Source organism: Scedosporium apiospermum, assembly GCF_000732125.1.
Source record: "Scedosporium apiospermum strain IHEM 14462 chromosome Unknown SEQ_SAPIO_0121, whole genome shotgun sequence".
Lineage (NCBI taxonomy): Eukaryota > Fungi > Ascomycota > Sordariomycetes > Microascales > Microascaceae > Scedosporium > Scedosporium apiospermum.
Window position 1 is genome coordinate 2,083,669 of NW_015971822.1, and position 15,567 is coordinate 2,099,235.

The 15,567-nt window shown below is 52.0% G+C and overlaps 2 protein-coding genes across 2 annotated transcripts; one reads left to right on the forward strand and one right to left on the reverse strand.

The window, feature by feature from the left end:
• Positions 1-240: 240 nt before the first annotated feature.
• Positions 241-1,742, reverse strand: SAPIO_CDS8634 (Uncharacterized protein; the record flags this gene model as incomplete). The annotated part of the gene is made up of 2 exons (XM_016790233.1): positions 241-1,441; positions 1,504-1,742. The coding sequence occupies 2 exons, from the start codon at positions 1,740-1,742 to the stop codon at positions 241-243; spliced, it is 1,440 nt and encodes a 479-aa protein (XP_016640496.1).
• A 421-nt stretch (positions 1,743-2,163) lies between these two features.
• Positions 2,164-2,989, forward strand: SAPIO_CDS8635 (Membrane protein; the record flags this gene model as incomplete). The annotated part of the gene is made up of 2 exons (XM_016790234.1): positions 2,164-2,311; positions 2,400-2,989. The coding sequence occupies 2 exons, from the start codon at positions 2,164-2,166 to the stop codon at positions 2,987-2,989; spliced, it is 738 nt and encodes a 245-aa protein (XP_016640497.1).
• Between the last annotated feature and the right edge of the window lie 12,578 nt (positions 2,990-15,567).

The following is a 15,567-nucleotide window of genomic DNA, read 5'->3' on the forward strand; positions in this document are numbered from 1 at the left end:
CCATCTGCCGCTTATGAGTCCGCTTGGGACAGACCGCGGTGATTCACATTCTCCAGCCAAGAAGGAAGGATTCTTCACAATTCTGCTACCCCTGACCCTTCACACGGGATTCCCCTGCCAAAACAAGCTCAATATGATAGATGTGAAGGGTCAGCATAGAAAACACCAATTTAGACATGACGGATTCTCGCACAGGTCCCAAACCTGTACATGCGAGATCTCCAAGTGGAATTGAACTCCTCAGGTAAATGTAATCTGCTTCCCCATCAGGCTCCTGTATGCATCATCGAGGACCTGACGCTTCCTCTTCTTCGTCTCCTCATCGTCCCCTTCAAGCCCATCCCCCTCATCAAGCTCATCGGGGTTGTGAATTCGAGGCATCCACACTCTTATATGACCGTCAGCGTGTGACGTATATATCCCTCCGGAAGCCGTTCCGCCACCCATCTCAGGCCCTAGCATTCGGCGGCGGCCTCCGGATCCTCGCCATGCCATGCACGTAATTCTATTCTTCGGCGAAGCTTCGAACGTAGTATACGCCCCCGGCACCCTCATCTTTGAGACGACATAACCTTCGTGTAAATCAAAGACCAGAATCTCCTGTTCGTTGGGCCAGAATAAGAGCTCACGACAGCCGGCAGTGAGGTTACTAGGCGGAACAATCATGTGCAGGGGAGCAAACTGGGAGTTTCGGACAGTAGATCCGAATCCAGAGAGGGTGTTGGCACCCGTCGCGGCATTCCAAACTCGGATACGCCGGTCGAGCCCGGCCGAGATGATGTAGTTTCCATCGTCCGTCCAAGTTAGACCGTTCACCGCGTCGGCATGAGCTACGGCCGCTTCACGTACTTTAGGCATGTAGCTCCAGCCCAAGCCAGACGCCATGGCGTGATTGAAACGGTGGACTATACCGAGTGAATCCTCCATGTCTAGCATACCCAATGGGTTGAGAGCCCGGCGGATATCCCAGACGCGAACTTTTCCGTCGGAGTGGCCACTCGCCAGAACGCGCTCATGGCGCGGGCTCCAGCAGACGGAAAATACGGCTCCACCGCTTGCTAGGAGACTCCTAGCAGCAGAGTTGGTCCTAAGATCCACGAGGCGAACGTTCGATTCCTGTGTCGCGCAGGCGACGATGGGTGATATGGGGCTCGGTGCATGAGCAAAGACCTTCGCCTTGATGTCGTAGTGTGCTGTGACGGACGAGGTAGTGCATGACCAAAGCTTCAAGGACTTGTCGAAAGAACTTGAGATGAAGTGATCTTTTTTCAGAGGGTGGAAGTCCAGATGGGTCACTCCGCTGATGTGGCCTTCCATGAACAGCTGAGGACGCTGGCGACTAATAGTGCCTACAGGCCTGTGAAGACACGGCTGGTGAGGATTGGGATTGGCCTCCAGATCCCATATTTTGATCGATCCATCTGATCCTCCAGAAACCATTCTAAATTAGACTGTTAGTGACGCGTCTCTTTGAAACCAGCACAAAGCTCCTATCAGACTCACACCTTGCCATCGAACTTCTCGATTGCTAGACTATTCGCACCCCCATTATGCGCTCGTATAGAGGTGTCATGAATCTTTTCACCCTGGGCCTCTTCGTCCCCAGCGCGACGTCCACTAGTTCCATCAAATCGATGGTTTTGAGCGAGCGCAAAGGAACGCAGAAGATCGGTGGTGACGGTTTTGGCAAAGTCACGAGGGTTCAGCGAGCCGACCTCGCGGGAAAACAAACGGTCCTGCATTCATTCTAAGAGTATTCAGACTCGGGGGACATTGGCTCTGGATAATTGCCTATGTTAAATTTGCCCATTTATGTTTTGCAGGCTGCCGACGTGAGATGAAGATGCTGGATCGTGACGCGGGAGCCTGCGGAGGCTGTTTCGGAGCATGCGTGTTATGTGATGACAGATGACATCATCTGCCAAGCATCACTCGCCGAAATTTGGGTTCCACGAGGAACTTCACTTCTACATCCAAGCATCTAGGCTCTCCCGGATACCTGCAATTACGGTGTTTTTCTTCAATAGCAATGAAGAGGGCGTCCCAGCCATATCAGGATGGTTTTCTCGGATTTATTTGTCAATTACACGTAGCCACCAATCCCAGAGACCCCGCCTGAGGGCAAGCGTTCACCATATCTCTGAGCCCAGCCAACTCATCGCGATGGCATCCACCAGTTCTCGCGGGAACACGCCCGCTGCTGGGCATCCGACGCTGCCGACCGGAGACGAGCGAAAAGCGTCCGGACCCGAACTTCGGGACATGACAGGGCTCCGCAGGCGCCAAGCTACTGTTTACGATGCCGTTGCCGGTCAGTTCAACATTGCCAGTCGCTCCTCTCCAACTCGGGCACGTTAAACCTTACGCACCTACATGTTTCTAACTTTCCTAATTGCTAGGCCGAGTATCGACCCTTCGGGACGTCGCCTGGAATACGCGGACGGACGAAATGCCGGTACGTGAACTGAGCGCAGCGAGGCACTCGACGAAAAACACCACTCTCTCACCTGAGGAGGTGCTTTTCCGTCGCAAGGAAGCTCCCGATCGATGGCCGCACTACGATATCTATATGGCTCATGAGCACGACCTACCCGAGGCCGGACGGGGAATACTACCTTCCAGCGACCTACTGAAGGCCGTCCATTCGTATACAAGCCACTTCTACGATGCCCTAGGCGACCACGGCAAGCGCGAGTCGCACTACGTTGGTCGTCGAAATATAAACGAAGCGAGTATGGATGAAACAGCACTTCTGGCTCTTGGGATTTTGCTAGAAGAGGCGGGCAAAGAGGTCCTGGGGAGAAGAGGGGACCTAGTCTTCACGGAAGGAGAGGAAGTGTTCGCGAAGGGAGAAGAGCCAGAGCCGGAAGAACACCTGCGCGCCGATTCTCCCCGTCAGCCTCATGGCTCTCTCAACCAAGAGCTCAGCATTCGTATTTCAGATAGACGCAAGCGACGAAGACTCTCGGGGGCCCCGTCGACAATGTAGCAGAGCGGCGGCCTAATTGCCGAAAGCGGCGAGGAGGCATTTGGTTCGTGATATTAGCTCTCGGTGAAGTGAAGGAACGAGGTGAGGTGTGGGTGTAGTAGTGGTAATCCTACGGAGAAGACTTGCCAGGGATGGGCCCGTCGTGGCAGGTTGAGTGGAGCAGATAGCTTCGGAAATGAGGTCCTCTCTGTCGGTAACGAGTCATGATTCACGAACTGGAGGATACCAGGAATACATCATGACGAGTACGAATTATCTTGCTCGATTAACCTTGCTGGTCCCCGAACCCCCTGTCATATCTTCCATATATTGGGTGTCATTCATTTGACAGAGAGATTCACAGGGGTTTCTCGGCCGTGCTCCACTTTCACCACTCTGCGGGTACGGAGTACGAAGTAGACGGAGAGTAAGAGCAAGCTTTTTCACCATCGACAACGAGGCCTTTTTTTTTTTTTTTTTTTTTTCAACCGGTGGACGAGAGAACCCTTGGATCTCCTGGCCTTACTTGCCTACCTTATTACCCATAAAAACGGTGGCGATAGGTGGAAGTGGGGACAGGGTTCTGGCAGCTTATACGTGCCCTCGTATCTCCCATCCCGAGATGAAACAGAAGAAACATCTCTTCGGAGCCGGGGCGCGAGAGTAACCCACCCCCAATACCTTTTTGGTACTGCTCGAAGTACGAAGTACTGGGACTACTTTCAGCCAGGATCTGGGCCATCATTCCCTTTCTGAGGCATGTGAAGGAAAAGAGACGTTTATTTGGATTTGCCAGGCCCTTCGACTATTAGTCTTGGCAATGGAAGGGGAGTCTCGCGTTCCCTTTCGTACGTGTACTCACACCACCTCCCTCCTTCGCGAGACGCGGCTCAAACCCTTGCTCACCGAGCTGTGTCTCACTGTCATCAGTGACCCCTGTCTTGCACTGTCTGGGGTAAGCTTAGTGCTTCTCGTAGAAGGAGGGACGTGCCTTCGCTGAAGCAGGGTCTCGGAAAAACCGTCATCTTACTGCCTCATTCTCATCGGTGATGGGAGATTGGAATGTGGAGGCTGACGGCTCCACATGGACGGAGCAATCATTATTATCCTATCGATCTTTGATTTTTCGTGAGATTGACATGCGCAGAGTGACACAAGGAAAGCAGCAGTTGAGCATGCATGTACTCTGTATTATCCGTAGATCTCTGTTTTCTTCTCTCCTCCTGCGTGTAACGTGTACACGCACGCACAGGTACACACAAACAAACTTCTGGTTTCCATCAACGATCAAGAAGGAGTGTCCAAGGGCAGCAGGAATAGGTGCAAGCGGGTTTAGGCGTGCCATGATGGAACTCACCGCCCCTTCGAAGATGATGACTCGCTGTGGCTAGATTTTGTTCAGCTTGTAAATGCTGGTTCCCAATATCCAGGATCCCGCAGAAACCTTCTTGACATGAAGAAAGACGGACAACCTTGGAGTAGGAAGCAAGCCACACATCTGACGTGGTGTTTCTCGCAGGACCGTGTCAAGGCGGAAATGCCGGACAGCCTCAAGAACCGGCCCTCTCTCTCTGTGTGTGTGTGATGAAGATGCTAGCCATATGCATCCCTAGTTCGCGGTTCTGACCGCCCATTTCCGTCCGCCTCGCTCTTCCTCGGTTTTCTGTCCTTCCCAACTTGCTTTTTCTTTCTGACTCTCTTCCTCCGTTTTCCCGCTCTCGCATCCAGAACGTATCATGCAGAGAGAAAGACATAACGTATGTAGCAAACGGAATTTCTACAGTCCTATCATTATCTCGGAGGAGCGGAAGTAGCGTCGACCGGCGAGTCACACGACCTTTGTTTCCAGCCAGAGGAAGCAAACAGAACATGACGCCAACAGCAAACCAAAAGCACTACAGCCCCGTTGTCATACAAGTGCAGGTTTCCTTCCCAGCTTCATGCATTCTCGGCATCTGTTTTGGCCTAGGGCTGATGCTCATTCGCAAGAAACTAAAAACCCCCCAAAAATAAAAAGAAAAATAGACACGTGGGATGCTTCAAGTCCAGAAGGTTGGTCGCACATATACGCTGTTGTACACCATGCCAGCGTCCTAAAAAATACACACTTCTTTTCTTACATCCCTGGCGGGTTTTCTGCCTCTTTCCTATCTAAGTATATCGAGGAGAGTGTCTGGGAATCCGCATTTTCACCGCTCCTTTCCGTCTATAGATAGGCACGGAGGAACCAGGTAGGAAGCCATCGTAACAAAGAATAGAATGCCGTGTTTAGTCTTATCCCGTAGTGGCTAGGCATCTAGCAGCCCAAGCAAAAGGAACATTCTCTACTGATTCTCGTTTTCTCACCCGGAAAGGTCAAAGACGCCACGTGCCGCTGCCTCTTCTCTTTTTAGAGAGATGAGAATGGCGATTTGGTGATAGGCTTGCCCTGGGCACAGCCGTGCGGTTGTCACGCTGTAGCATTATCACATCACAGTGAGACTGGCGAAGGCGGTGGGGCCTGATATTCTAGGTTGAGGCCTGATGGCCGGCCGGTCATCGTGCAAGTGCCCGGCTTGTTTCCGTGGCCTATCTAAAGCCATCAACATGGCGGGTTTTGTGGCCGTTCGACGATGGTAGAGGGGCGTGTGTGCGAGGCGGGCATCGGAATCGGTAGGGAGCCACGATATCGTTACTTGCTTGGCGATGTGACAGATAGAGAGCGAGGACACCATCAATTATCGTTTTGCAGAGTTTGCACTTTCTATGTGACCTCTGGACGCATCTGAGCCTGCAGAGCAAATCAAGATAGACTTCGGACGGAAGATCGATAGGCCAGCGGCCCCGCTAGGCAGCTTCCGACGGAGATTCTTCTGTGTCGGCCAGCGTGGGCATCAATTGGAAACGGTTGTGTTGGACAGGTGTAGCTCGCCGTCTTGATATCTACAGGATACCGGACCTATTAGCACGAAAATCTGCGACCATAACGGGCAAGCAAACGGCAGCGTCCTTCCCCGCATCGAGTGGACGAATCTAGAACTCATCTTCCGACGGGCGCAAAGGTTGCAGGTCTTTTCTTCGTTGTAGAGCGGGCGCCCATGACAAGCGGCTTCCCGGATCAAGAAAATAGGCTTCACCAATGCCATCTAGTCGCTTCGCCGCCAGCGTCCGATTCGACTGGAGAGGTCTGGTTTCTCCTGTGGAAGTGATGATAAGAAAGCCAGGCAAAGCTGCCGCCTATGCCACTCGGGAGAATGTGTCTAGCTCAGAAGACTCTGAAGACTTGCATCGATGTACACTTCAGCTATATCTCCGGATGTTCAACGTCTAACTACTAGGGAGTTTTCTGAGACTGCACTGTCAGAGAAAGAACGAGGTAGTCCAGCCGCTTAGGCACCACTCCTCTTGCACCTTTTACTTCCCGTCGACAGATGAGTTGCGGGGCACTGGCTCGATCTGTTTTGGGGGGGAACGTTGAACGGGAAGGTGTCGAGCGCAATATTCGGCGACAAGCACGGGTGTCCCAACCTCTTCATCGACGTCGTAAGATAAGTTGCCCCTTTCGAGTAGTCCAAGTAGGACGGCAGTAACGTCGCCGGCGGGCTAGAGGACGTAGTAAATCCATTAGGATCATCATATTGGCCCTGGGAAGCGGGAGGGTAAGGAGCGTGTGGAGATGGGCGGAACCGCAAGTGTGCTTACACACAAACAACGCACACACATGCACACACACATACTCTCTCTCTCTCGTACCCACAGTAGAAGTTGGAGGGGCGTGGTGGAACAAGAGGAGAAAAGATGGGAATGCTCGGGTCGTCTTTTGTCACATCCTCATTGACACCTCGACAAGTTCGAAAGGGGGAAAGGTTCGTCCCTTGGTCTGAAGTTATATTAGGCTGTCGTGTTCTATATCGAGGTCTTCCTCTCTCTGACCGGCGTGGTAGGGGTGGAGTTTCTGTGCCAGATGGAACTTCAAAGCGTCAATATTCCAGGCAAGGGGTCTCTCTAAAGGAATGAGATCTGCCGCGTCGTGATCGAGTCAGTTCCAGGTTCGGCAGGAAAGCTCAGGCATTAAGATTCCCGGGTTCGAAGTTGCTACAGCTACTTCCATACATTCTGAGGTCCCAGTTTAAGCATGTTGGAGACACGGACAGATCTATCATAATTGACATGGAGCAATGGAGATATACCATCCGTCACACGTGTGTTGGTTCCAAAAACATTGTGTAGCCATGCAAGAATCGGTCCACCCCGTCCCTCGACTCGTCTCATCTGACGAGGAATCAATATAAACTGCTGCTGCAGGCGTGCGGCACCGTCTCCAAGATCATACAAACTGTAGAAAACGAGGTACCGCAAACTGTAACTATGAAAGGAGAAACAAAAAAGAAAAAAAAAAAAAAGGTACACGTTGTGTTGGTTCCCGGCCGAAAACAATCAAACAAAAGTTGTGACGGAGAGGGGACGATCGCTTGACTGGCCTGCCATATAGCTCGGGAGTGATATATAGCAAGTGATAATGATCCCAAGGCGCATGTATCGGTCGATGTTTTGACGGAATGGAGTGCGCGAGTTACACTCCAGGAACAGGATCAGCCATCCATTCTTCTATAGCAAGGCTATTATTGCAGGAGAAGAAGCTGGGAACGAGGCTACGCTTCCACGGAAACGATTGATTTCCACCTCTCTGAGAAGCGACGCGGCAGGACGGGGACGAGGCAAAGTAGGATTTTCATCTCGATTGATATCCCGATGCCGTACTCCTTTTGCTCTCACCTTGCTGTCGAATGGAACCGGACAAGCCGAAGGGTTTTTTTTTCCTCCCACACTTCAGAGTGTATCCTCCTGCGCTCACATTCCCGTGTATATACTTTGTACCAATTACACGCGATGATTCTACTATGTTCTTGATGAGGTCTGTCCTTCTTTGTCATGGATGGGGATGGACTGTTTGATCAAGCCCTTCTCGCCTAATCTACAATAAGGCCAGCAGCAGGGTATTATCTATCACGAGGTTTGGCATTGTTATTATCCTCATATGTGAACGGCAAGGTGACGAGCATGGCCCCCTTGGTGGCATTCTGGGGGACATTCTAGGGTCCCGGAGAGCCAGGCCGTCCGCCCCTCTGCAAGCAAAACCCAGAGAATCTTCGACAGGTATGCTGCAGACCCGGAGACTGGTTCACGGTTCACCCCCCACAGCCAATGGACAACCGGTCTGGCAGTTCAGGGACCAGGGTGGTTGGACCCATCTCACCGGTTCCCTAATTGGGGGTGACTTCTCGATTGCAACCCTCGTCGAACCGTGCGATCGGACGTGGGAAAGTGGCTGATCCCACTGATCCTAATTCGACCAGAATATATTAATACACACGGGCTTATGGGCCTTTTTGGGGCGGGGTGGCTTCAACCCCCCTTCTCAGTTCTCTGGTTCACTGTACGCATACTTCGTAGTCGAGTCAACACCACTTGTGCGACATTCTCAATGTACCTTTTTTAACGAGATTTATATTAACCCACATGGCGGGGGATGGAGAGAAGGGATGGCATGGAATGCGATGGGATGATGCGGGAGAAGCGGCAGTGGAGAAATGAGGGAGGTGTCGATGACGGAAATAAAACGAAGAAGGACGAGTTTGGCAGGTGAGGCGAGGACTGGGGGGAGACGGTCGCGCTGCTCTGGGCGATGGGCATGAAGAATTTCCTAGTTCTCCGGCGTCGTACAGCATGTGCCGACGCATGGCGCATGTGTGGCAGCTCGTGGAACCCCCGTGCTGACCCCGTGGCATGGAGAACAAGAAGAAGCAGAAGAAAGGGAGGGGGTATACTTGGTAAACTAAACCTCGAGAATTGCGAATCCCCCGAGCAAATCGGCAATTTCAAGAGACAGATTTAGACGCAGGTGAAGACGGAAATGCCGCTATCACCACTGAAACCCCCTCCTCTAGACCCTTTGGACACCTTTGGATAGACTAACGACACGCCTTGTTCTGGTCTTCAGAGCGCTGCAACTTGTAGCCTTGTTTTCCTTTCCCCCCGCACTCAAGTCTGATCCATGGTTGCCCAACGTATGCGTACATACCAAGGACCTTGCTTGTAACGGAACGAGTAATAATGTGAAGCCATGGAGCAATATGATATAATGGTAGTAGCGATACGATAATTCTTGTCGCATGTAGCGTGGTTGCAACTTCGCGCGGACGTCCTTTTTTTTTCGACTTATCAACTACGAAGTGGAAGACCATACCTGATAGACATTAGGCCGGCAGGAATATGACAGCAGAGTAGTAGCGAGACGTGATGGACGGACCGCAACGTCGTGACCTCTTACGAGAAAACAATGGATAGCAATGATGTCTCGCAGGCGGGTCATCCGCACATTCGGTAAACATCCAATGCGAAGTAAAGCCGGGGCTGCTACATGACGCGATGGAGCGGGGCAAAAGATGCTCCTTGTTCTCGCAGAGGGAATGGGAAAAATTGCACATTCTTCCGCAGTGGATGCGAAAGGCGAATGTGGACGTGCGTGCACATGTTGTATGCGAGACGAGGGGAGGCGGAAGCGAAAGCGAACCTTGCGTCGAACCTTGGGAGCCAGGGGGTTGGCCACCACGAACCCATGGAACCGCATTCTAGCGGCTGTTAGTATTGCCTGGCCTGGCTGCTCATGACCACTGCCTGGCGATGGTTGCCGGGATCTTTTGACGGTATGTCGTCAAGGGTTGGTGAACCTCTCGGCCTTGCCCCCAAATCGCTTCACTTTTGCTCGGGCGTGAGAAAACGTGGTAAAATCTAGGGTGCTGTGCTGTCTTTAGCAGTGCTGCTGTGCTTGCCGGGCCGGGTCATTGGAGCGACCTGATCTTCACGCGTTTGGCGGTGACAGCCTCGTTCTCGCGACAGAAGGGTGGAGATTTGCAGGCTGGCTGCATGGTGGGTGCAGCCAAGTATTGCAAGGGGACTGAAATGATGTGGGGGGCACCGTCACCAAAATCGAACCAAACCACCCAACAAGGCCTGGGATGTTCCAGGGCTGTCCCCCCTACTCTTTCATCTTATCCCGGACTGAGAGGGAACAAGAAGGGTGCGCGTGCCCGCTATTTGGCTTGGTTCGTACGAGCGGATGCGGGCGAGGCATGGGTAAGAGGTGGAGAAACCCCGAGAGATGTCCATTCATCCAGACTTGGAGAAGTTGTATGGACAAGGAAGCTTGTGCAAGAACCTGGGCGGTGATTCAAAGCGGGTGATCGCGAGTGGGTTCTCGGAGTACCTCGTCGTGCCTAGTTGGTGGACTGCTCAGGTTGTGGAGCGCACTACGACGTCAAGACAGAAGGGACTGAAGGGCCGGGCCTTTCCATGACTGACCAACGGCCAGTGAGCAACCAGTGATGAGCCAGGCCGGGGAGCGGGCAGCCATCAATTTCGAGATCTGTCAAATCGCGTGGGGCGGGTTGCTGTCAAATGGGAATGCTGGCCTGGCCTGGCCCGGTTGTGGTGGTGGCGGTGGCACTGACACTATCTTGCAACACGTGGACTTTGGCCCGGGTTGGCGCTGGTTGCTGGAATCCAAGGCGGAGCTCGTCGTACGAACTACTTCGTAAGAAGCACCTCGTAGCAATACTTTGCAATACTTCAATGTTGTATCAGACATCATCAAATTGACCCTTCCGGACAAGACCCATCCACATCCACACCCACGCCCGGTCTGGCCTGGCCACTGACCAACTTTGCCCAGCTCCTAGCCTGGTCTTAGCGGGTTCGCACCAGCCCACCGGTTCTCAGCCCCCCCTCCATCTCGAACCAGATCTGCTTCCCCCCTCTCTTGCTGAAGAAACAAGGCGTTCGAGCTAATCAAACTATCCAAGTCAAAGATCAAGCCAGCATTCCCTAGTATCCGCTGTAGCCGCCTGCCCCTGGTCTGAACAAGGGAAGGCAAGGGAGAAAAAGGGAGAAGGGGGAAAAAGAAAGGGAAGGGAACGGGAGGGACGGTACGAGCGACACGAGTAACATCGAATCTGCGACAGGCCAGGCCATCCCGACGGCTAACACTCAAAAGAGCAAGAGCCTAGACTTCCCATTTCGTGGTCGACGAACTCTGAAGCAGCGGAGTCGGCTTGGGTTCATTTTTTTTTTTTCCTTTCTCCGTTAGAGAACTCGGCGAAACAAGTTACTCCGCACTTCTCATTTGCTTTTTCCCACCACTACACTAGAGTCTATGAGGCTGGACCTGGGGAACAGAATGGAAATCAATGACGACTTGGTACAGGGCGTGGATGGGGATGATCATGATGATCACCATGCAACGGTCGCAACAATGCTAACATGACGATTACTTCGCTTACTTCGTACAATGCGCTCGTCTTTCCAAAACTAACCGTCACCGACTTCCTGGTAATGCCGATTATGGACTCGAGGAAATCGGGCATTGATCTCACGTCTCTGTGCATGAGCCAGGCGGTAGGACGTCGCATTGCTGGGTTCGCAGACAGGCTGGCAATTTCCCCTCCCGCGCTAGTCATGCATAATATGGCGGTGACCAAGACGTTCTTCATCCCAAAGACCCAGAAACAAGATCTCCATCCTTCCTTCATACGAAGTAGGGAAATATTCCTGCAAAAGTGGTATTTTTTTTTTTTTTTTTTTTTTTTTTTTTTTTTTGCGTTGCTCTCTCATCGCGGGAACTGCCGTTCTCCCTCACCGCTTCCTCGGACCCGTGTAAATTCGCAAGATTGTAGTAATACCACGAAGTACTTGGTCGTGGTTGATCTGCGTCTTGTGTGTGGGGAGCAGAAAATATCCCAAGTCGGGAGTAGTGTGATGCTCGCAGACATTCTACAGTCCGGTGAGACACTTTTCTCTGTCTTGCCACATCGTGTGTTGCGAACTTTGGCGAAAAGGGCTGCTCGCTACGCGTACGGTGTTCTCCAAAAGTTCAAAGCTTCAACGTTGCTTTCGGGGAGCGCCATTTAATGCACCATTGCAAGCATCAGATCGTGCTTCGTACTCGCAAAGCCGCTAGTTAGGGGCCCTGTTTGGCTGGAATTATAGTGGCTCATGATATGTGATAGAAAACGCCAAGCAAGAAGTGAATATGATACTCGCTTACCATCCCCTAAACAATCCAAGCCATGTCAGAGACTTGACTCTGTCTGTCCAGACCAGTCATATCTGGTCCAGTCGATTTCAGGGAAGAGGGTTCCATACAGGTAACAATGCTTCGTACTAATAGTGAATAGGCAGTCTGGACTCTGGCCAAGTTGCCATCCTTTACACGACGCCCGGCTACTACAATACTACCACACTACATTGTCCTATAGTGTAGTACCCTAGGATTGCGCACTAATAATTCCGAGATGAAGGGTAATGAGGGATGGAGGGGGGATAGATCTTAGGGCGCCCCTTGCGAGTCCAGTCCAAGGCACCGGGTCAAGTTGAAGACACCCTCTGGCCCGTGAGGACCTATTATTTCCCCCTCACTCTGTTCGCCCCATGCTCGTACAGGAGCTGTCGTAGCATCGGGTATCTTGTTCCCCCTATGAGGGAGCAGAGACGGACTTTTCGGCTCCGCTAGACTGTGCAGTGGAGGATTTCTGTCAGATATCAGATTTACACGTCCAGCGCGGCTGAAGCATTGGCCTCATAGTTGCGGTCAGATTTGTTAAGAGCAGGCTCTTTCTGGCTTAGCATTGCCAACCCAGCTCCCATGGCCTTGGGATGCGGTAAATCTTACAAGCAGCTCTAGTGTATTACGAGGGAGTGGAGAGAGTGGAGAGGCCCAATTGATCCCTCGTCGAGGCATCGTAAATTGTAAAATGAAACATGTAGTATTTACGAGGCGACGCCGGTGAGAACATTCCCAAAGAGTTCGCGAAACCATTTCTCGGCCTCGCCCTCAAGCCGCCGGTGCTGGACTTCCTCAAGCCGCCGGTGCTGGACTTTGTGCAGAGTAACAAAAGAGGGGAAGGGGTTTCAGGTATACGGAGTACAGGTCAATGAGTACGAAGTAGAGATGTCTGTTTACATTATTAGTTTACGATCGATGGGGTGTGCGCTAGCAGGCTGCTGAAACCTCTCGACGATAAATGATCCTTGATGTTCTTCCGACAGCCCGGTGCCAGGCGGTCGGGACTGGATGCACGCATGGGAAAAGCACAGAAACGGCCAATTCAATGACGCTGGCAACGGACTTGTAACAATACGTGCCCCATCAAATCATCAAACCCGATTACGCGGTGTTGGTTGTTACTGTCGTAGGGCCTCCACCTACAGACATATTCAGTAGTGCCACCCTGTGTGCTTGAAGTGAAGATGATAATTGCTTTGCTGGTTGCTGGAACATGGTGCTTGGTACAAAGTAGTTTAAACACTTGGTCAAGGATCAGTGCTTATCGTTCCATGTGTCCGCCCGGGGACTTTTCATGCCAGCGAGCGCCCGCAAACCACTGAGCTGAGCTGCGAAAAGTAATTAACGGACAAGGGATCAATTGAGTCGATTCTCCACACAAGTTCCATCAAATACTGTTGTCATTCTTCATCCACTGCGAGCCATCGGCATCAATTGATGTCGGCTCCACCTCTTCATTGTTCCTCTGCCATCTCCACCCCCTTTCCGCGTTCCCAGGAAGCCGGTTGGTGGCGTAATTCAAGCCACCAGAATCGAGACATCAGACGCATCGCATGGCGCCGCTTGAGAGCAAGAAACATACAAAGAACGAAGTACTTCGTACACCAATGCTTCATCTCCCAATACTAGAATTCTGCGCCTTCCCTGCCAGGCACTGCAACACTGCAAAGTACTTTGTACAGAGTCGCTGGCAGGCAGGTAACAAACAGATTGGACAGCCTGGCACATTGAGTTGGCCCTCGGGATCCTGGCAGCTCAAAGTACGAAGTACACAGGTACCATTTCACTATTTCCTCGGTACCCCTACTTCGTACACTGACAGTACGAAGTACAAAGAAGCTACAAAGTGTCTGCAATTCGCCAGATCACAAGTACTCCGCAGTTTACAAGGAAGCTAAACCCTCGTATCTACGAGGTACGAACTAGAGAAGGCGTTATTGTCCATCCAGTCCCGGGCCATGCTGTCGGTGTTACAGGGGTTGAACGCAATCCTTTCCATTGGGTCCAATGATCTTTTCCATCCTCCGCCTCAAAGACACTAGCAAGGGGTTGTGGCCCTTGACCGGGGCGCCATCCTTCCTATCAAGTGGCCAGGAGGCGAGTCAATTCGGGACCCAGTCCTTGTTCTCTCCCTAGCACTTGCGTGAAGCCCACAAGTCATAAATTGACGGGTCCAAACGCTGGGGTCTGGACACATGAGAAGTAGGGAGATATCGATTGGAGCCTTGGAGGCCTTCAAAGCTGGAAAATCCCCTAATACCCCTTTGAAAATTCTATCTGCAGCGCCCTCATCTTGCGTGCGCCACGACGGGATCGTCTATCCTACTTCGTGGTCTCCGAGTGTTTGGGGAAGGTGGCAGCCAATACCTCGGCCTTAGGTCGAGACATTGTCTCGATGCGTGAGGGTTGGGATATTGTTTGATTTCGTCAAATCAGAACTGCTCAACGTTCTGTTTTTCTTCCCAGCCGCGTGTGCCCCTCCTTTACCCGCAGGCCCTCCCGAGCTTCGTCCTCTGGCCCATAACAACCACGTCAATATCCATGCAGCAATATTACAAGTACTCAGTCGTTCTTCAATCCCTGGAGCCTCCACAAATCCACATGCCAAGTATACTTGCATGCGCTACTCCAATGGCTGTTGACGTCCCGTTTAGTGGAGAGAATCGCTGTCACTTAGACCTGGAGAGCTTATTTTAAGCTACACTATGGCATGGTTTAGTGGAGGATGTATCCCTCAGCGGTTCATTCCATGCCACTTGGGCAAAATTAGATCTCGAGCTATAACACCATTGCATTAAGACCAACTGGCCAGGCTTGCTCCGGCTCTTCTCCAACTTGATATTTGCCTGACTGGCTTGCTTTGGCAAAACTGACTGGTACCTTGCTCCGAAGATGCCATCTTAAGCGTTGATAAGGATGAGCATCGATGAGGCCATGGAGCCTTGGCGTTCGGGCTTGCAACTACGATTGATTGATATTGATCGATGAGACCCAGTACGCCGGTTTTCCCTTTTTTCCGGGGGGGGGGGGGGGGGGGGGGAAGAGAATGGATGTGATCAAATGAGAGGTCAAGTATTTACCAGAACACGGTCTCATCCTGGAAGGGCTACGAGTGACCTCGTCCTTGGATTGGCCTGTGTTCTGCAAAAGCCTGGACACCTCCACGTTTTAATCGCGATCTACACCAGGCTTGTCGTGATCTAAGACATCGCGAGATTGTCAAAAGCCACCATGACGGAGTAGACACCATTTTCGTTTCGTCTTGCCCGGACGAAGTGTCGTGCTTGTACTAACCCAGGTGCCAACATTTACGATCTGGTCAATCAACGACTGGCGGCGGTGGTACCAACGCCCTTCTAGAACGCCCACTGGCAGCGGTCCCAGATCCACTTTCCGTCTATTGGTATTTTCAGTAATGTGTATAGTGCAAACTGCCCTCAACTCTCAGCTCGGTGGCGTCGCACGCCGGTCACTACTTAGAGGAGACTAAGCCAATTGA